We start from the raw sequence: 22,411 nt of genomic DNA on the forward strand, positions 1-22,411 counted from the left end.
AGTTTGGAAAAGAAGTCCTTGGACCTCAGCTACAATTTTTGGCATCCTTTGATGCACAACTTCTGGATATGTTTCCATAAAAGTCCAGTAAAAGACTAGGGTAAGAGTACTAGATAGATTCAAAAGTATATTTTTGCCAGTTTAAAAAGTTCTCTGGGGAAGAAAAAAAAAGTCCTACAAAGTCCATATATCCTATAAGATGTGTTAAATTTTGTTTGCTGCCCTATTAAAAGTTTGTCACCTTGAGGGCCACTTTTATGTCTACAAAGCAGATCAACATGAACAGCTGCTACATTGTATACAAAATAAAGTTACAACAGCATTTTCTAGACTGGAGTGAGCAATTGATACCATCACAAGACTGACAATCTTGTTTTATGATGTGGTGCTGCTGGGACAAATTCTCGCTGAGTTATTCCACTCCAGATCCATAGTAATTTCATTTACCTGACCTTAGCCAAGGAGAGGCCAATTTACTGAAATTAGTTGGACTTCTACCAGTTTAAATGAAAGAAGAAGCCATTTCACTATCTTTAATTTGCAATTGAATTTTGTACAAAGAACTGAGAAACACCAACCCTATAAATGAGTAACAGCTCTCATTGCCAGGTTGGCTGTTCTGTTTATAGTAACAAATTGAGTTTTACTTCAGTAATCTACTGTCTTGAACAGCTGTTTCCCATTACAGGGATGTTGCCATGGCTAATAGGCTAACATTTTTCTCCTTGTACCCCAGCAAAACTATTTTCTATTTCAAAGCTTTTCTTGGTAATTAAATAATATACCAAACCAACACGCTATCGGTTCTGCCAGAGAAATGCACATATTTCCACATCATAACCAGTGAAATAAAGGAAAAGCCATTCTTCCCATCACACAGGTCATCATGAGCACAAGACATCATCTCTCATCTCCCATCTAGATGTGCATACTTCCAAATATGCTTGGTGGTAGACATAAGTTGTACAAGCTCAGAAGATTATTATATTTCAGACACTTGTACATACTTAGAACATTTCCTTGGCTTAAGTAAAAACCTTCCCTGCTTTTTGTACCAGGAAAACAATTTTTTGAAAAGATTTCTACATCTGACTCATTTACCCTAATGGCAGTACCCCAAATTGCAATATGGAAGATATAGGTTTGACATCTTTGGCCATCTCCCTAACACTGGATGGCTAAATACATTCCCATCCATTCTTCCTTATTTGGAAAGGCAAAAAATGCAATGCAGAGATTTGCTGGAATGTGATGTTAGCTTGAAAATGTTCCCCCAACTTCTCCCAGAAAAAAGGAACAGCTATGAGCTCGCCTCTGACTTTAAGCTACCTACTTCAGTAAATGATATTCTGTGTCAATATGACACAGGAGACTATCTTTAACAGCAACTGAAGCCAAATTAACTCCCAGTGACATTAATGACAGTTACCCACACATACAAGTGATGTAACATGTAAGTTGTGATGCTCTAAGAGATCCTGTAAAACAATCCCCTTTATAGGAACAGAAAATGTAAAAAAATCATTTAAAAACCAAACTACAAAAAAGGATACTTCCATTCTACTAGACTAATGCAGGCTCTTCGTATTGGATTGTTGAGGGATAAACAGAAAAGGGCACGGGGTGGCCGACTATTGGACGTATTACCCTGTTTTTTGCCCTTGGCATATTGCTGGCGTTTTCTTTGGGACAGAGATCCTACAGGCTGGGCTGTGGTGGTACTCATGTTTTGGGCAGCCTTTGCTTGTCTAGCAGCATCGATTGCAGCTTGCCAAGATAGAACAGTTTGCTTGGATGGTGCTGAACTGTTTGACTGAATAGCTGGTCCGTCACCAGGGAGAGGAATCCTGGTGCTACTTGCATAGTTCACCTCTGTGGGACAAAAGAAAAAAGTACTCTGTTATAATTGCTTTACACTAAAATGGGTCGAATCCAAAAAGATTGTTCTAAGACCTCCTGGCAGTGTGGTGTTTCCATTACCTACACAGAAACATATGCATACACTTGTGCTGTGGTATATGCAATTGAACAGTAGAAAATATGCTCGGGAATCAGTTTTACAACTTCAAGATTGATGTAAGTATTGAGACACAAGCACTTGTCATTTTGATTCTTCCACTTAAAATGTCTTTTTCTAACTGGATGGAATAACTCGTGTTTATTCAGTAAACCATACCTACCCTTTAAGATCAAGTTTGCTGTAGCACCTTTGCATTAACTACTCTCTCAATTTATTTTGGTCAAAAGAATACTCATTCCAAATTCTTACACATTGTTCAATTAAGAATAAGCAGCAAGGTAGAGGGGGAAGTTCTGTAAGCAAGTTAAATCTTGCCCTGCTTTGCATTCTCAAAGGAAAATGCGTGGATGCCTCCCACAAGTGAAGATTCAATACTGTCTGTGATAAACACGTTCATAAAGCTCTGCTGTCTTGTGCACAAGGAATCACAACCACAAACCCATTGTAAAACGATCAGCTCTGCTTTTGTAAAAGGATGGTGTTTGGTTTTGCTTCTCCATGAGAATTTAAAAAATAAACTGCACCTTCCAAATAATAATCGAGTGCTCTTCATGCAGATGACAGCAAAGAGGCAAAACACCACCTCCTCGCAAGGATCCTTCCTCGCGAGCTCTTTGACTAGCGCAACAGTCTACTCCTACATGCACCTGTAGGAAGGAGAGGCTCCTGAGTGCGATTCAAAACTTGATGCCTGGGTGGGGGAAAAAATGGAGGAACGGCACAATATACGTGCTGGGAATTCGGGCTGGAGATGACTGTGAAACAGATCTACCCAGGCAGGGGAGGAAAAAATCGCTCCCCGTCAAGCAGCGGAGAGGCAGGGAAAGCACTGCCCTCCTGCTCCAGACGGGGGGCACAGACCACGGGAGCGCCGCGAACGCGCGTGGACGCGGACGAGGCCGGCGCCGGCCCCCGCTCCGGGGGCGCGGGAGCCCTAAGATGGCTCCCCGGGATGGCGGCGGGGAGTGGAGGGGTCACGGCGGGGCCCCCACCGAGCTGCCGCGGCGAGCGGCACCGGCGCGGCGAGCGCTGGCCAGCGGCGGCGCATCAACAGCTGGGTGACACGGGGGGCAGAGCCGCCGCGGGGGCAAAGGTGGCACATCTACCTCCAACATCTTCCCAAAGCATCCCTGTTTCCCCTCCCGCCCCCTCTTTTTTTTTTTTTTTTTTTTCCCCTCTCCCAGATATAAATGCAATGGCACAGCCATCTCCCCCGCCTTCCGCCTGCCCTTCGGGATGCCATGAAACGTGGCTCGGCGCAAATAAACCACCCACCTACTCATCTATCTATATAGCCATCGTCTTTTTAAATGGATGCTTGAAAGGGAAACAAAGCCCGGGTGACTGCGTTCCTCGGGGGCAACACAAACTTGCTGCTGATTGAGGAGGGAGGAATCATTTATAAACAACAGCGGGGGCTGTAGCAGCGCCGGAGCCCGTCGACGGAGCGGATTAGCGGCGCGGAGCCCCGCGTCTCGCCCCCGTGCTCCCCGCCGGGCAGGGGCCGAGCGCACCGCGCCCGCCGCCCTGCCCTCGGCCCCGCCGCACTCCCGCCCGGCGCGGGGCAGCCCCCGGGAGCCGCAACTCCGGGCACGTTCAGCCCCAGTTACACACGCATGAGGCAAACGCAGCCCCAGCCGCGTCCTCCCGCAGCTGATATTAATGGCCCCAGGACAAGGGACAGACGCGCATAAATCCACTCGCACGTTAGTCACACGCCGAGGGCAGCACCTCGTCCCGCCTCCGCCTCATCCCCTGCCCTTCGCGGTCCCTCCTCGAACACAGCCGCTCACTCCTTTCCCATACCAAACCAACCCCATCCTCAACCCCTTCCCTAATCCCCGACTCCCAAATCCCTCATAAATCCTCCCCCGCCCCCACCCTCCCCTCAGCCCCAAGCACGCCGCTGCCCTTGGTGGGCGCCCCGGCTCTTACCTTCAGGGTGCTGCTCGGGCTGCGGCTGCTGGTGCATTTTTCTCACTTTCTCCAGCGTGCGAGAGGAAAATGAAAAAACAAAAAAGGGCAGAGACGCCCCCCAACCCCACCCCGAGCCAGGTGCGCGTTGCCCCTGCGCTACCCGCTACCCGACCCCCATGGTAGTGACTAGAGACGTGCGAGGGGCTGCTGCTGCTCCTCCTCCTCCTGCCGCTGCTGCTTCGCCGCTGCCAAATCCCTCAGAGTTTGGGCCAACATGACACTCACATCCGGGTGACACGGGATCTCTCCATCCCTAGCAACCCGGCTGCTGCTGCTGCTGCCGCCGGCTCCTGGGTCCCCTCCTGCCGCTGCTGCCTGTTCCCCGGTCCCCCTCCTCCCGCCGCCGCCTGCTCCGCCTCGGCCCCCTCCTCCCGCCGCCGCTGCCGCCGCCCGCTCGCTCGCAGTCCCCCTCCTCCCGCCGCCGCGGGCTTTAACTCCCTCGCTGCTGCCACCGCCGTCACCGACACCTGCTGCTGCGGCCGGGCGGGGGCGCGGGGCCCCGATCGCCCGGAGCTCCGGCACGGCAAACAGACCCGCGCCCGCCGCCGCCTTAAGCCCGTCACCGCCGCACCTGCTCCGGCCAGAGCCCCCGGCCTGCCCCAGCCCCCGGCCCAGGGCAGGGACAGCGACAACGCCCGGCGCACCGACCTCAGCGGCTCTAGCGTCTCCCTCTCCCCGCGCTCCGGGCACCGCGTCCCCGCTCTTGGCGGCTCAAAGCTCTCTGGCCGCTCCGTCCCTGCCCGCACCCTCTGCCCTCGCCTCCAGGAAAGCTCCCGAGTTATCCCAGCGCCGAGCTCTCCGCTGACCTGTTGAAATGCTGTCATTCTGACTTCAAGCTAACATAGGATCTTCGAAGTTTATCCAAGGAAATAAATTGACTTGGGAAAAAAATCATTTTGGCGTTATCTTCCACTGCAGAACCCTCAAACATTCATTTAGGTTTTGTCTCATTGGTGGTGAAGCTACCCCAGAAGCGCCGTGCACTGATACACGTGCCTGTGGGACCGTGAGCTGCTACCACAAAGGAGCAAACTCGGGACAGCCACCTTCCCTTACGGCAAGGCAGCGCTTCAATCACAACAAAAAGTGATTAATTAAGTCCAGTAAGAATTATAGACATAAATTCCAATTTTAAACAGATCCTGATGCTTCAAAATTACAGTTTGTTTTCTCTGCAATGAACATTTCCCCATATTTTTAAAGAGTATTTCAAGCCACAGTCAAACTCGATGGGTGTGAACGCTTATCTTTGACAAAAAGTGTTAAGAAAACTTTTCCATTAGACTATTTCTACTACACCTTTCCTCTGCCACTTTTTTATTCATGTACCTACCCACTCTTTCATCCATTCTTCATCCACAACTATCTCTATCTAATTAATAATAAATAACATCTACAGACAGTAATTAGAAGGAGAGCAATAATACCTTAACACTGCTGATATTCTCCAGGGATCCAGTGAAGAATGCCCAGCCAGCAGCTTTATAAGAAGATCTCCGTTAGGTAAAGCCTATCCTTTCTGGCTTTACCTTTGTTAATTAAAGAATTAAAAAGAAAAAAAAATCAGCAGAAAGGCTGATTTAGGGAGCAGCCTTCCACAGATGCTTCTTGACCTTGGGTTCAGAGCTTCCTCTTTTCCAATTTTCTGACCTGACTGGCTCAGCTGTTGCAGGTTTGGTTGATTTGGGAAGGCACTACAGCCCCTTCACAGGTGTCATTACAGTGCAGGTGTTTCCAGTTTAAAAAGTCTTAACATACTTAGGTACTTGTCTTACATGTCCAGAAATTAACTGGGCCTTCTCAACAGTCAGATATTTAGGTGTCAAAATTGGTTGGTAGATTTTTCAAAAGTATCTAAATCAAGATTAGTTGCCTAACAACCACTGCAGGCACTGAAGAAGGCACCTCATGTGCTTAGCAGGAGTAGTGCCTACCCCAAGTACCTAAGAAGTATCTTGGCAAAGCTGGACTCCAGCATCCAATTTTTTTTTTTTTAATTAGTCATTAATTTAAGCACTGAGGTTCTACTGAGAAATTCACATCTGATAAGGCCTGGGTCTAACACAAACAAAAACATCCCCCCAAAATCAGCTGCATCCCTTGTGAACATTTTCATAAATTTCCTGATCTTGGCCTCAGCAATGTGTATTTTCTAACCCTCAGTCCTTATAATGACCACAGCAATATGTACTGAAAGTTACCAAATACTCATCAAAATCAATAAAACCATGAAACAGAGAAAAAAAATTCACAGTTGGTCCAAACTTGTAAGCACATAGTTGTGCATATTTCAAAAGCTAACTGTCCCTTTATTGGTAGATCAAATTACCTACTATATTTTCAAAACAAAATTAGAGCTAAAAAGGAAATGCAAGTCTGTGTAGAAACTTTTGAAAAAGTATTCAGGAGCATTGATAGTCTTTAGTTACAAAAGTGCTAATTACTGGAGCCATCAATTCTTCTCTGAACAGCTGTTTTCCCTTCTTCTAGAAACTGGTGTCCAGTTGTTCCCCTAAGATTGCTTCACTTTTCTGTCACTTTGATATTGGTTACTCACTCCTGAATGAAATGGCCAGCATTCTGTAGATGTTTTAGAATATATCCCAGCTACTATAACAAGTGATGGCATTTTGTATGGAAATAACCATTGTCCAGAGAAGAAAGAAATATGGGTGTTCCCATTGGTCATACCTCTGTGCCACACCATAATCAGTGTGCTTCATTTATATGTTATAGATTGGTAGAGCTGGGAGTAGATACATTCAATATTATAATGCATTTATTGTAGATTTCCAACTAAATTACCATCATTCCCCTCTTGATAACATTTACTGCTTCTCAGGGATTTATTCTGTGTAAGAGAAAGAGGCGGATGAATAAATTGACTCTTAGGGACATCACAGGAGCAGAGCCCATTAAGAATTTCGGGGTGTTGTGCAGAAGGATAAACCTGCTTAACCAAAACCTCAGCCACTATGAACTCATGGAGTGGAGCACAGCAATACTGTGAAGGAGATCATTGCAGGAAGCAAAACCAAATCCAGTTGCAGTGCACATGGGAGGAACTTACGTAACAAATACGTAATTTTATAAAAAATGGGAAGCTACAGAAGTAGCCTCATCCTTAACAAGGAAGGGATTCTCACTCATGTGGGTTAATCCATTATTAATTCTAATAGTCCAGCTGAAGTTATTACTATGCTAATATATACTAAACTATTACTATCCTTATTCATGGGGGAAATATTTTAAGGAAACATGGCTATGTTGCAAATAAGGATTTGCAGGATTAATTCTTGTCCATGTTATGCATTTCCTTTTAATTTTGTATATATTTTTAGTTGCAGGCTCTCTTCTTGTCTAAAGACTTATATTTTCATTCTTCTCATCTAAAGTATTATAGAGCTACAGTTTGAATTTGAAGATCTAGTTCGAATTTTTTATCTAAAAAAGACCATGATGAAATTTAAATATGTCCATAGACTGTTCATGTCAGATCAGTGAATATCACAATACTGATGTCACTGTGAGTAAGGGTGACTCTTTAAAGAACTTAAAATAGCACATTGTTATTGAGAATGTAGTTTATATAGACAAATATAAAAAGTACAGACTTCTGAAAACCCATTAACTTGGATCTCAAAAGTAGATAAAAATGTACATAAGTGGATTTTAAAGTACATTAATCCACTATAGGATAAAAATTATGAGAGGGAGGCTTAATTGTCCGTGTTATTTACCTTACCCACACTTGAGATTTAATAGGTAAAAGAACTTTCAAGAGGATATAACACTGAATATTTATATGTCCTTGCAAGAATAGTCTTTTATGGTTTTACATTAATTTGCATGAGCAAAGTATCCTGATACTAAGCATAATTTTTATTTTCTTCTCTCCTGTTTAGCACTTTAAAAAAAAATCCAGATACAAGAAACCTACTATACTGAGGTCTTGCCATGTAATCATTTGCATATAAGCTTACCAGAAATAAAAATTTTTGAAAGGTGAATGTAAATGAAGTAAGACTACTTGAGTCTTGCTTGAGATTTAGCTCTATATTTTGTGAAAAAAATCTCATTGTGAAAGCTTGTACAAAGACAGGGAGAGTGAGAGGGAGTGAGGGAGAAGAAGGGAAAGAAGAAGGGAAGGCAGCAGGATGCACGATTAATGCTCTTTTCATTTGTTTGCCTGAGCTGAAGCCTCAAGTGGATTAAAGAAATGGGTGATGCTCTCCAGTATTGCTTACCATCTCAGCAAAAGTCCAATTTATTTTTTCCATCCTCTCTACAGAACTTCATAGAATGGTACCCAGATAGCAAGGAACAACTGCAAACATGGCTTTGAATTAAACATTTCTTTTATATATGTCTATAAAAGACAAATAGTCTGCAACTACATTTTTCATTATCTCAAAATGCAAGTATAAACAGTGTGATCTGCTCTGAACACAACGAAATCTGTCAAATTTAAAATCCAGTTGGACTTTTTCAAAACAAATTACTGAGAATGTAATGAAATGTGTTTTCCTGACTAATTAGATTCTTTGGCTTTGTGTGGCTTCAATTAGGATGCTATTACTCAGCAACACAGTTTATATTCTTCCTTCAGTTCCCTCTTCTAGCTGCAGTTCTTCACTATTTTCAGTGTTTACCATATCTTTCCACTAACTCGCTTTGACTGAAAATACAGCTAATTAAAAGTTGCTGGATATTCTCTTGTTCTTTATCTCAAAGCTTCATTTCCTAGTCATCAAAAATGAAAAAAAATCACCTTCTCCTTGTTCCCCTCTGATCTACAGTCATGGATTGTCCTCACATTTTTCTCCAGGGATCCCCTGCTATTAATAAATACTTTCCATTCCGTGTTATCCACCTTCCAGAGCGCTCGCATGCCTATGCCAGTCCTGCTCCTCTGGGGCCCAAGTGATTTGGCTTTGGTGGGCACCAGACCGGGTTTCCAGCCAGAAATTATTTCCAGCTATATTACTGTGCTAGCAAGGTGAATTGAAGTGGTGACAGCAGGACTACATCACCTTAAATTTAGAGTATCCATATTTAGGATAGAAAATATTTAAACTGTTGACTGCAGGAACACATTTCAAACTGTCATTTAAGTAGATTCAAAATTTTCTCTCAAGAGTTTCATCTCTATTTTTAGTGCTTGGTAGAATGATGATTTCACAGATGGGCAACATAGCCAGCTACCAAAAAAATTCCACTACACATAATTGTGCTTGAAAATGTCACAGCAAAATGGATGGATGACTCACAGTATCAGCGCATGTGCCTCATGCAAACAAATAACTTTTATAAATACAAGCCACACTCCAGGTTTTTTCAGAATGTTCTGCTGGTGGCTTGTGATGGAGTTTCAAAACCCCGCACCGGAGGCTGGAAGACTACTAAAAACTGCACAGACTTTAGACAAGCAAACACATTCGTGTGGGGGCTCTCCCCCGGCGCCTGCAGGAGACAGCAGCCAGGCAGCTGCAGCCCTCGGCAGCGGGGGCGGCCGCTCCGACCGCCCCCAGCGGGAATTCCAGCCCCGGAGCCTCGCCCACCGCCCCCCGGGAGCGGCTCCGGGCGCTGCCCGAGCGCCGCTGCCGGCGGAGCCCAGCCCAGAGGAACACACGCCTTAGGGCACATCCCTGCGCTACCTACAGAAGCCCTTTGATTTCTCCTGCGAGAGCCCACATGAGCCCTTTCAAATGTAAACTTGCTTTGCAGTTTTAAACCAACTCGATCTGCTGCGCTACCTGGAAGTGGTTTTGCCAGAATAAGTAAAATTTATTAGCTCTGTATGAAATATTAACAAACTGACACAGATATTAGGGAATGTGTAAAAATTCATGTGTTTTAACATTTAGCAGAACACAGAGTGAAATCAAAATCTCAGGTTACTAACCAAATTCTTCAGTCACTAAACATCACACATTACCTGGGCTTCAAAAAAATATTTCTCTCTTGGCAGATAGAGGAAATTTGAATTTAGCGAATTTCTCTGTAGAACCTTTCCCAAACTGACTTTAAACATTACTTTGAGAGACATTCCTTGTCATAAGAGGACTACAGCTGCACGGTTGAGCACAGCAAGGTCAAGAAATGTCCTACTTCATTCTGGGGCTGTGTCATGACACAGTTTCACATGATCCATTCTGCCTTTTGCAGGAATACGTGCTACGCCATATGCGGGACAGCCAGCACTTACAGCCAGAAATGAAAGGTAAATACCCTCATATTTATCTTTTCAAAACATTAATTAATTTATGTATTCAGCAATGGATATGACACAAAATGTATTTCAAACTTCTTTTGTTGAAAGGCAATTTTCTACTGCAGCAAAAGCACACGGGATTTGCCCATACCTGTTTCACAACAAGTAGGTCTAAAAATAAGCACAAACTGGTTTTAAAGTAGGAATTAACAATTGTAAGAAGAAAGCTTTCTCTCTGTGCTAACTGGTACCTACTGGGGGAAATACAGTCATATCTCTTTGTTGGCATTGGCACCCCACACTGAAACAGGAACCACAGATAATAGGATCACAGGCCTATAGAATGAGGGGAGACACAGTAACTGCATTAGAGAATGGGGGAAGCAAATATGCAGCGCTGCTGAAGAGGGACACAAGGCTACATTTCACATCTAGAGCAAGCATTTAAGGTAATTTTTCTTTAAAATCTGTCAGTCTTGCAAATAGATTCAATGAGCTACATTACTCACAGGAGTAAAAGATTGCAGTTAAATAATTTAGGAAGTGTGGTATAATCTCAATACTAAATGATATGACAATAATTTTTCAAGTGCCTCACCAGGTAGAACAGAGACTGTCACACAAAGGTTCCATCTTTGGCTTTAACATTAACACCTGGAATAAATGATCAGTCTTTGTTTTTATGAGTATCTAAACACATGTATGAGTTATGCATTACTCAAAAATTCCTTTCCCTGTCTCTCCAAATGCTGTAGGATGTCCAGATTTCTGCCTTACCAAGAAGTTTTCTTCCTGGCTTTATGGTGACGTTCAACAAAACACAGGACCATGTTAGGTCAAACCTCTCACAACAGTGCTTTCACTGGAGTTCAAAGAGCTTGAAAGGACAAAAGCATAAATGAGGAAGCAAAGTAAATATCCTATCATATCATAAGACTTTACTGTGTAACTCTTGACAACACAAAGACCAGCTTAATAGACTAGGGAAACAAATCCCTATAGAAAAGCACTGAGGGATCATGTTAGTAGTAGACAAGGCAACAGAGGAGCTTTCAATCAGTAACAGAGGAGATGCAAATAAAACTCCTTCAGCACACTACAGACTCTCTGTTTATGTGTTTCAGTTAGCAGGTGCAATTAGCAAAAGGAGCTTGTGAAATATATTTAGTCACTTAGAGGGTTTGGGGATTTTTCTGTCATCAGAGACATCACTGCCCAAGCACATCAAATGAGGATGTGCTGTGATGTGTTTAATTCCATGGAAATATTCCAGGTTTGCATCATATTAATATTTCTAAAACAACTAACAAATTCTGTCACACTTTTGCTTTCTTCTGCATGCCCTTGAAGCTAATTGAAAATCAGCAAGTGCAGCCAAATCTCAATATTTTATAATCACCTGCCTCACACAGTTGGCTTGTTGATGCAGTGCACTTACAGCTTTGAACTTACGTGTAAGGCTCCTTTCAATGGCTGTGGCACTGGTGTCTCAAGGTAGGGTGCCACTTCCCAGGGAAGGGGGTGTACCCCACCATGGATATCAGCTTGAGACAGCTGACAGACCTGTCAACACACTCTGCAATTTCAAACAAAACAGAGCTCTCTTATGCATGCAAAATATAACTTAGGATCAGGTGGATTATGTCTTTTCCAGTTTGTTATTGTAGAGAATTCTCCAAGCATTTCTCTGTGCAGGAACCTAGCTAGGCAAACATTGGACACTAATATCTTCAGTCATTTAATATATATGTTGCCTTTTTTTTTTTTTTCCTGGGGTCTTTATTTCCTGTCTAATAAAGGGATTATTCCTGAAAATGACTCTCACTAGATTCAGTAAGATTTTTATCCATTTCTACATCTGAAAGGTTTGCATCATCAAATAAGAAACTAGAGATTATGGCTTTGAAAATATGTGAATAAAAGCAAAGGGACAGATGCCGAATCCATAAAAATTACTAAAGCATAATCTGTGCTTGCTGTTCCATATAAATACACAGTTTAAAAAAAAAACACAAACAAAACCAACATAGAGTAAAATCTCAACATTTATTTTCAGCTTCCAGCTGATTAGTAGATGAGGGGGTTTTGTTTTGTTCTCTACAAAGGCAAGTGATTGAGCTTATTTCTGGGCATATTTTAATTCTTTAAAGATACAGACTGCTTCCTCTTGCCTCATACTGAATTTAGAAAATTGTAAACAAACCAAATGGTGAACTTCCCTTAAAGGTTCAGTTTAGATAAGTTGATTTAGGTTTAAGGGCTCTGCAAAGCTGCAGCACATTTTGACCTAGTTTGTGTACAATACAGTGGGTTAAATAACACTTGATGACAGTGAAATAATTTTTAGCATTTTTAGCCCTCTGAGAGCTAATATAGCTAATAGAGTATTTAGCAATATAAACCACATGTGTGTGCCCTACACATACAAAATCCCATTCTAGAGTCACACAGTGTGGGCAGGTTACAACTGGACTTTGTGTCTTACACAGTCTTTCATAAATTCCAGCACAAATATATTTAAGATATATATTTAATATATTTAAAATATATATTTCAAGGTATAAACAAAGTTGAAAGAGAAAACCACATTTCTTTCAAAAATTCTATGAAAAACTTTGTCTCAAGCATCAGTATTTTTGAAATTTTTCTGTCTCAGAGGAACCTCAGAACTGCTTTAGCCCTCAGTACACTGTGTTCTCAATGGAAATTCAAATGGCTGTGACCTTTGCTGAGGAGATCCCTGGCTAACAGTACAGTTTCTTAGCATCTTGCAGTCTGGTATACACTCCAAGGTAAATTAAAGCATGTCACATATTAGATCAGCCCCTAGATGTAGTCCTGGACTGCCAGAATGTGAACACATACACAAAGTACCTCTCTCCATCCCTGCCATGTTTCCACAGAGCAGCTCTAACTGAAGAACAAATTGTAGTTGCAAGTTTTCTTTCAGAGTGGAAAGGAGAATAAAGAGCTCAAAAATATTTCAGGCAGTTTTGACAACAACAAGTTTAAAAAAAAAAAAAAAAAAAAAAAAAAAAAAGGAGGGCTGCAGGTCTTACATTGCTTTCAGTACCTGGCACAAGAAAAGGTGGCTAATGCTGCCTTCCCCCCTGCCCATATTCCTGAACCGTGGATCTCAGCTGGGAACGCTCTGCGGGAGGGACCCAGGAGCACAGAGCTCGGATCCACCCACACAGGGACGCTCACTCCAGCCAGGGAGTAGCTGATTAAAATGAGGCATTAAACTGCTCCTCATTTGTGGCAGTGAGATGTGGTGCTGCAATGCCTGGGAGGGAGAGCTTCAGAACTCTGGAGAGAGCAAATGGAACAGAAGCTTCCAAAAAGAGTGGTTGTGAACATATTTTTTAGGATAATAATCTGTTTGGCTACATAGAAAATATAGGGAACAAAGCTATACAAAAACAGACAGGAAAGCTTCTTCATTAGGTTGATTTTTTGTCAAAAGTCTACCCTGTAAACTCATGTGAATTATTCTTTTTCTCCATCCTTCAAATCTAATTTTGTTTTCAGATAAAATATTGATAAAATATGATGTTATAACTTCATCAGAAACACTAATTAAATTATATTCAAATACAGAAGTTTGGGATTAGAGTGTGTGCACAGAAAATGGATTTGATCTTGCCTCTGATGGAGAGGTGCCCACTACAAAACCAGATGCCACATTTCACAGTGCATTAGCTGACACCCTCTGCAGAAGGGCAGGGTTTGGCTTCCTAGAAATACAGCACATAATCTGAAAAACGCGGCAGTTTATTTTTTATCTCTGCCTAAGCATCCTGCTTACATACAGATTTAACTTTTGGCAAGCAGAATCTGTATCTTTTCAGCCTGTGCCTGTTGCATCACCAAGCACCACCTTCTCTGCTGTGCAAATGAGCCAGCAACGCAGCAGTGGCCTGGGGGCAAAGGCTGACTCAGAACCACTGAAGGCAAACGTCAATGCTTCCCCGAAATAGGCAAACACTCAATATCATTGACTTCCATGAGATCTGGTATTTCTTTCAATCCAGCCATATCCAGTGCTAAATAATGGACAAACCAGGAGTTGGGGCAAGGAAGGGAGGGCAAGGGATTGCAAGAGGATGAGAAAGATCAGCTATTCTAAGCATAAAAGAAGGATGAGACTGATGTGGATGACTTAAGAATGTCAAAAAAGTTCTTGAGGAAAAATAGAGGGTATATGACTTATAAGAACATGAAATCCGAAGAGGATTAACAGAATTATGAACTGGAACTGAAAGGATGCAAGAAGCCCCCAAACCCAACAACAGCACTGTGTAAGGCTGCCAGAACTGACAAAGTGAGAAGACTGCAAAGAAAAGCAAGAAAGGATCTCAAAATACTGAAGTGATATGAAGATCAACAGGGAAACAGCTCCTGAACTGTTAACAGAACCTGTGCACGAAGGAGTTAAAAAAAAATAAGATAAAGCAAGAAATGCAAATGAGCACTTCTATATCTATGCAGTAAAGAGAAGTCAAATGTCAGAGAAGAGAACACAGCTTGCGGAGGAGGACACTGAATAAATAAGATTTTAAGAAGAATAAAATAAGTTATAACCTTTGTGCCATCTAGAATATCCAGTAACTCAAGGAAGCTGTGAGGACAGATTATTTGCAACAAATATACTTAAAATGTCAAACAACAGTGACCCTTCAACAGTGGTTTTGCAGAAAGAATTCAGGCTGAACACAAAAAGTAAGTGAATGTTACTCCAGTCTTCAGAAACAGAATTTGAAAGAGCTGGGAAAGAAGAGATGACTCCTTAGAACCTGAGTGGCCATTGATCCTACTGATATTAAAGCAGAAGATCAGTAACCAGGTACAGCATTAGGAGAAATAAAAAGCCTTCCATAGCAATCCACAATGGGACATCCTTTGCAAATATAGGATGTTTCAAATTTCATTTTCCAACTTTACTTTGAAGTGAAGTCAATCTGAGGCAACAGTTTGCAATCTTCCCCTGATTTCTGTCTCTTTTTCCACAGAAACCAGTGGCTCACTACTTAGGCAGAACCAAAGCAGAGCAGCAGTACCTGTATTTTCAGTGGGAATCTTATGAAAATCTGACAGCAGATCTGAAAGAATGGGCGCTTCAGGATCTCTCATGAGCCCTAATTCAGCACCATAAAATAACCCCAAAGCTGAAAGTTCTTCACAATAGGGTATTTATCTTATATTCTACTTGCTTTTTTGTATAAAAGGTCAGCAGGCCCATTCCACATCAGATCACTGGCTTTAGATTCAGCAAGATGAAGGAAGGAATTCACTGACCCTCTTAGATTCATAAGATATCAGACAAAATTTCATTTTTTCAAAATTTCAAAGAATGTAAAATAGTTTTTTGTAATTTAAACTTAGCTTAATTAAACCCTTTGTATCAAGAAAGTAATTTAGTCAACCAGAGAAAAAGAGAAGCTGGTGCCTTCCTGGCTTCTCCACACCTGAGCATGCAGTAACACTGTGTATCTTCTTTTATTAATTGACACATTTTCTGCTGTGAAGAGGCTGTTGAAGTAATGTCTGAAGCCTAAGAACTGCCAAAAAAAGGCTGCAAAATACATTTTATCTAACCATTCTCTTAATCAGAATACTTCTGCCCAGGTTTTCCACACTAAATAAACTCACCACTAGGCAAGCTGCATTTCTTTTTCTCTACACATACCACATTTTCTGAGTGCACATTCTAAGAACCTTGTATCTTTTCACCTTTATGCCATTGAATGCTGCTTAATATAAATATCTGGACATGCTTCTTACCTCCTGCCTGACCTTCCCCTAAGTCTCTCCACTCTCCTGTGTTTCAGGCTGTGCTGAAGCTACTACAGATGCTCTATTTGATGACATTACATCAAAGAGATCCATGCCAAAGCTCCTTGGCCACCAGCAGCAGTGCTGATGTCAGCATAGCTGGAAGAACAAGGCTAGTTAGCTAATTGCTTTACAGAGCAATCACGGGCAGTGCAGAGCTTGGAGCCAAGTGCTTTGCTGGGGCAAGCAGGCAAAATGCCACCAAAGGCTCCTATTCCCTGGGCCAGAATTCCCCCTGCAATGACAGCCAGCACAGAGGTGTCTGCTTCTGAAACCAAGGAACAAGGTTTCTGTAGGTTTGCATGCCACATAAGCACAGCAGTAATTGTCTGGTTTAATTACAATCAATCTGATCATTTGTGGGCATCCCTCCACAGTAGCTTTCATTGCTTTGTATTGATTTTATCAGCATCAGGAAAGGTTATGCATTTAGGTTAAAAATCATGGAATTACTGAAACCAGAGGGAGCTCTGCTGCTAATTTCAATAGTGTTAGGACTTTCTGCTGCAGGAACTATTCCAGCCATGCAATGAAGATATGCAATGAAGATATGCAATGAAGATTAAATGAAAGACAACTCACTGACGTTAGGTAGTAACTCAGTGATAGTGTAGTGAACATGCAGGTGGAATTCAGATTCATATTTTTAATAGTCTTATTTATAAGACTATGTTATAAGTTATAACTATGTTATGTTATAAAGAATATGTTCCATAAGATTTGTCATGATAGATTCTACACACTATAAAATACTCCTTGATCCTATGGTTTTCAGTATAATCACTACTACAAGTAATTGTAAATACAATAAATCATGTCAACATATATTATTTAATGATATTTAATGGAACATTTTAATATTAAATAGTTTTTCATGGAAAGAGGAAGGGAAAAGTTAAATACCTCTATGATAGATAAAAAGTGAAAAATTATGTGATACTATTGAAGTAACTTATAGTACTTTAAAGACATTAAAATGGGCATGGAAGTAAAATCAAACCACCAAATCTTCAGGAAGACACATTGTGTAGAATAAAATAATACTTTTTATTGGAGAAACAGTCTTCTACTCATGGTACTTCTGCAATGAAGTTGCAGCCATGAGAAACATTAGAGCTTAGTTTTAATCATAGCCTACAAATGTAGGCTGTGTAGGCTACATTCCTATCTAGCATGGGAAGTAAAGTATTAAAGTAGTAACTCTCTGCAATTCTACAGAGAAATCTAAGAGGCAGCATATTCATTTTTAAAAGTTTTCTAAGTTTCTTTTTTGATAGTATAAATACTTTATTCACTATAAAGATGCTCTCACTATGCCAATATATTTTAATCAAAGCAGTACTAAAATTACAAATTGGGTTTTTTTTTTTTGCATCTGAAACAAAGAATGAATGTGGCCATTTCAGAAAAGTCCTCAAGTCTTTTACTCATTTTATATTTAAAAATGCAATGCATATATTGATAAACCAGAATGCTCCCTTGAAAGACCTTCTGAATTCATAATCAATGGTTTTGAGTTCTCGTGAGCACTAATTTGCTTTTGCAAATTACTTAATAACTAGCAAGATGTTTTAACTTGCTTTAACTTGTCATCATTTGACCTCTCAATAAACCTTTATGAAGTAATACAACCTATCACCCCAACTTGCACTCCTGGGTGCAGGAATTCCAGTGCTGCAAAATCATCCTATGTTCACTGACCACTGGATTAAGCAGTTCAAGAGAATAAGCATTCAAATTCTAACTGCACACAAGTTAATTCTTACCAAAAGAATATAATATTTTAAGTCATTCTCTACTGCTACAGATTTTTCCTTTTAGATGTAAAGCCTAATTATATAGAAAAACATTTTATATCTCAATCACATATGCTTGTAGTCTCATGGTGTGAACAATACAGTATCAAATATTATTTTTAAATTTTCCAAGGACAGTCTCCCAGCTTGGAAGGAGAATTCAATATTAAAATTCAGCTTTAGAGGAAAAAAAAAAAAAAAAAAAAAAAGCTAAATCGTGCCAAACAGTGTAAATGGAAGGACCAAGGTAATTTTCTGTCTGTCAGCCTGACAGTGATCCTGGGCAAAATAATAAAACAGGCAGCACTGGAGTTTTTAAGTAAAACTAAGGATGCAATGTGATTTATACAGCATTGAGCAATGGAAAACAAATCTTTCAGACCACCTTGTCAGCTTTTTCCCTTTGAGACTAAGAGGTGTCTTGGTAAAATTATATTTTGATTTCTCTCTGGTATTTGACATGTCCTTTTGGAAACTAAGGCAGGATGATATCAGGGTGGCATACAATGGATTAAACATTATCTGATGTCCCTTATGAAGGAAGTGCAAACTGTGGGCCTGCAAAGGACTTTGCATCACTGACTATATTCCCAAAAGCTCAGTTCTGTCTCAGACATTGCCACTGGACATATTACAATGATTCATTCATAAAATTACATAGTTCAAAATAGTCACAATAGTCTCTCACAAGTTCAAAATCTGTACTTTATATAATCTCATGTAGAATCACTGTAAACTGGAGACCATTCTTTCAATATCTTTCCAAGGCACAAATTAATGGTTCATGTATCAAGTATCACACATTCAAATGCTATTTCTAAAGGCAGAAAAGGCTATTTGTGGACAGGTAGGATTGTGCTGTTTTCTAAAAAAACCTGAAATTTCTTCCTTAAGGTAAACACGTATTGGTTTGTATTCTAAGTTTCAGAAACTAAATAAATAAATTAATTAATTAAATAAAAGTAGCATTATGAATTAAGAAGGAAAATGAGAAAAAAATTAATAAATCAGTATAGGTAATGCAGCAAGTCTGACAGATGTATAGACCTATATTAATTCATCAGTATCTCAACAGAAACCTTTTTTCATTATAAGTAGTTACATTTATCTTCTAGAAAGCACAAATCCTAGATCTTGTAAGATTTTATGGAAGGTATTCAAAAACATCTAGGGAAAAAAGGAGGTAATTTCTTGAAGAGAGGTTCTCTGTTCCTCTTTAATGTCTACATTAAATCATTTCAGCTAAGCAATCAGATATTTGCCTCAGCCTGTGGAACTCTGGTCTAAGAACAGATATCCACTACAAAAGCCAAGCCCATGAGGCCATGTAAGAAACCATCTGAAGTAATTTCCACATGGCTGTAGGAGCTCCCAGAATGACTCCAGGAAGGACAGATCTCAGACAGACAGCTTTCCACTCAGCTATGCCAGGAGGAAGCAGAAGAGCTACAAGACATCAGAGGCAAGAAGCAAAAGAATTATGAGCATTAGCACAAGTAAACCTGACTGCAAATGACAAAGTACCTGTGCCTGTGTGCTCTGTGAGGTTAAAGCACATTTACATCTGTGAGGAGATAATAAGAGCTTTGCTGGGAGAAGGTATTTCTCTCTTGTTGAATTTGCTTTGTTGAAGAGGTTTCTGTCCAGAAGGCACAGACCTCCAGAGCACTCAGCTGGGAGAGCTTTCCTTCCTAACAGCAGCCTGTTACAAAACCCTTTTGACTTTGGTAGGTTTGCAGGTTTTGTACTTTATTCATGCACCATTTATTTATAACGTATCTGTATTATGCTCTATTTACTCTGTCTCCTTTTTTACAAAAACACTCTCTTTAAGGTTCTTCTAAACTTACTGTGACTGTCTAATTCACTTGGGGCAGGTGTCTTGGGAGTAATTTGCTCCCAGTTCTGGAAGTCAGAGTATAAACTGGATTTTTGCAGGTGCCTGCAGCAAAAGGTATGGCTCATGGCTTTGCTGGAGACTGCCTGCATCTGTGATTTGGGATTTACAACTGAAAAAGGTGCTGCAAGAGAAAGAAAGGTGTCATATGACAGCGATCTGGGACATTCTCCTATCGTGCTTAAACTGGCCACTTCACTCATAGTGCCGAAGACACAAACTGATACATCTGTGCACATTAATGCTGAGCTAGGTTAAATTGATTTTTAAAAGATTCCACACTATGTATTTTTACACATATTATACTTTTCTTAAAATAATATTCCAATACAATCTTCACCAAAATTATGACCACACATTGAGTGCAAAATTAACTAGAAATAGCTTCTTTATATGTAACATGTGTTTAATTCCCTTTTCTCCTGAAACAGCCAGAGAATATAGTGAATTGATTTCCAAAAAGTAGCAAATGGTTGCTGTGTGATCACACCTTTTTCCTGTTCCCAAAACAGCAGCAATGCTACTTCATTTATTACTACCTACTCTGCTACTACCTTCTCTAATTTCCAAACTCGTATTTTAGTGGTCAGCAATATGCTTTTGCAGAGGAAGTAAAAGACATTTTCCTGAAGGCATCTTTTAGAAGAAGCTTTTTGCTGTATAAATTCAATAAAAATCTGTGAAAAAAAGGAGCAATTATTGAACTTCACATCATTTCCCATAAATGTTATCCAGTACTGAAAAACTGAAGTAATAAAACTTTAGAAACAGTCCTAGACAGAAAGCAGTTATATATGTGTAGGAGTAATAAAATGTGACTAAAATATTCCTTAAGTTTCTGTCTCTTTCTCGTAATTTTTCACACCATAAACTCTCCTTTCTTCAAAAAATAGTTTCATAGTTGATAAGGAGTCAGTTAGTGTGAAGAGGGTCAACAAAGTGGAAGCCAAAATAGGTCTGCTGAATTTCAGAATGCCTTGAATTTCAGAATTGTTGTGGCTGTATTTTTCATGTTTTTCAAACACAGGAATATCCCAACAAGCAATCTCTCTCATCTGGATACATCATCAGTTGTTTCCCATTGACAGTGCTTATGTAAATCTGGGAATTAACACAAAATTGCAGGGTTTAAATTCTCCATCAGCTGTTAATTAGTATCTATTGTGAGTATCCAATAATTTTAGAGTATATTTAAAGTAGATGCTGTCTATGTGCTTTCCATCCTCTTTTTCTATTCTTTCTCACACTAAACAAGACTCTCATTCAGTTTATGTGTATTTGACAATATGAGTGTGAGGGAGATAATAACCCATATTATCCTATAGCCAGATCATAACAAAAAAATGTCTCTCATATAAGGGCACATAGATGAATTAACTTTTGTTAGCTATTAAATGGTTTCAGAAAAGTTAAATAACTATTTATTTTTCCTGCCGCTCAAGTCCTCTCTAGTCATGGTTGCTCAAACTGCATCCAGAACAGCAGCTACAATTGGCAGCTCAGTGTGTGTGTGTGTGTGTGTGTGATTTTGGTGTTTAGCTACCATGAGAAAATTATTTCTTCCATTTGGTTCTCTGAACTTTGCTTCATGCCTATAAAGAGAAGCCTTGACTGAAGAAATTAAATGTTCTTGCTTAGTTTAGTTCCTATAGGGTTTTATCTGAACTAGGAGTTCATGCAGAAATTTAGGATTAGCTCTGATACCAGTGAAGCCAGTTTCAGAACTGGCCATTTCCATTTACCCCCTTCTGAACTGGGTTGAGAACTAGGCTTAAAATTCCAATGGACATTTGACTTGGAGCTCACCCTGTACATCAGTCTGGGATGGAAATACAATGTGCAAAGCTGTGCAGCAGTCATATGAATTAAACTTTTCTTAACTGCCTGGGAGGAATGTCTCAAAACATTCCCTGAGATGTTTTTTTGAGCTCAGCTGATGAAATAAAGCCTGACCTGAATAAAGCTGCTGTTTATAATCAAGAAAAAAAAAATCTTAAAGAATTTAATTTGCAAGGAGATGGACTCTCACTTCAGTAGCAGAGTGACCACAACCCATCATTATGAACACTGGCACTGAGAGGTTCACTGCATGTAAGAAATTAAAGTATGAAATAGTCTTTTTTGGTTTTGGCTGCTCACAGAATATATTTGTATGGCCACCCACTAACACTCAACAGTAAAGCACAATTCCACAGAGAAATGAAACAGATGTTTGCCAACTGGCATTTGTGAGTCAGGGTACAATTTGAATGGCACTGTCACAATACATTTTCACTTCTATGGCCCAGGAGCACAAGAGTGACTTGAAAGCTGAACCATCACGTTCTGCAGGGTTTTCAGTCAGAATACTATCAAATGGGTGTAAAAGCTATAACCAGAGCTGAAGCTTTTACATTTTCTCAAACATAAAGCATTAAGAATTTTATATTAAATTATGGCATCATTAGGAAAATGATGTGGGTTTTTTCCCTTAAAGTTGGGCTAAGATTTTCATATTTTATGTGTGAACACAACACGGCATCCTAAACTCTCGCACACCACATACAGTGCACAGTACAACAGTGGATCTAATAGTTGTAGGAGCAGAAAAGATCAACAAACAATTCATTAATTGACCTTCTAAACATAAAAACTAGAGGGATTATATTTCAGAAGACAAATAGTTGTGTGAA

At 40.4% G+C, this 22,411-nt stretch overlaps 1 protein-coding gene across 1 annotated transcript in view; it reads right to left on the reverse strand.

The window, feature by feature from the left end:
* CACNA1D (calcium voltage-gated channel subunit alpha1 D) overlaps window positions 1–3,992 on the reverse strand; it is a 168,770-nt gene extending 164,778 nt beyond the window's left edge. Inside the window, exons 1-2 of the mRNA XM_053953667.1 lie at window positions 3,956–3,992; window positions 1,554–1,872 (exon numbers count right to left, since the gene is read on the reverse strand). Coding sequence (XP_053809642.1) covers window positions 1,554–1,872; window positions 3,956–3,992 — 356 coding nt within the window. The remainder of the gene's footprint in view (window positions 1–1,553; window positions 1,873–3,955) is intronic.
* Between the last annotated feature and the right edge of the window lie 18,419 nt (window positions 3,993–22,411).

The sequence above is a fragment of the Vidua chalybeata genome, chromosome 12, assembly GCF_026979565.1.
Source record: "Vidua chalybeata isolate OUT-0048 chromosome 12, bVidCha1 merged haplotype, whole genome shotgun sequence".
NCBI lineage: Eukaryota > Metazoa > Chordata > Aves > Passeriformes > Viduidae > Vidua > Vidua chalybeata.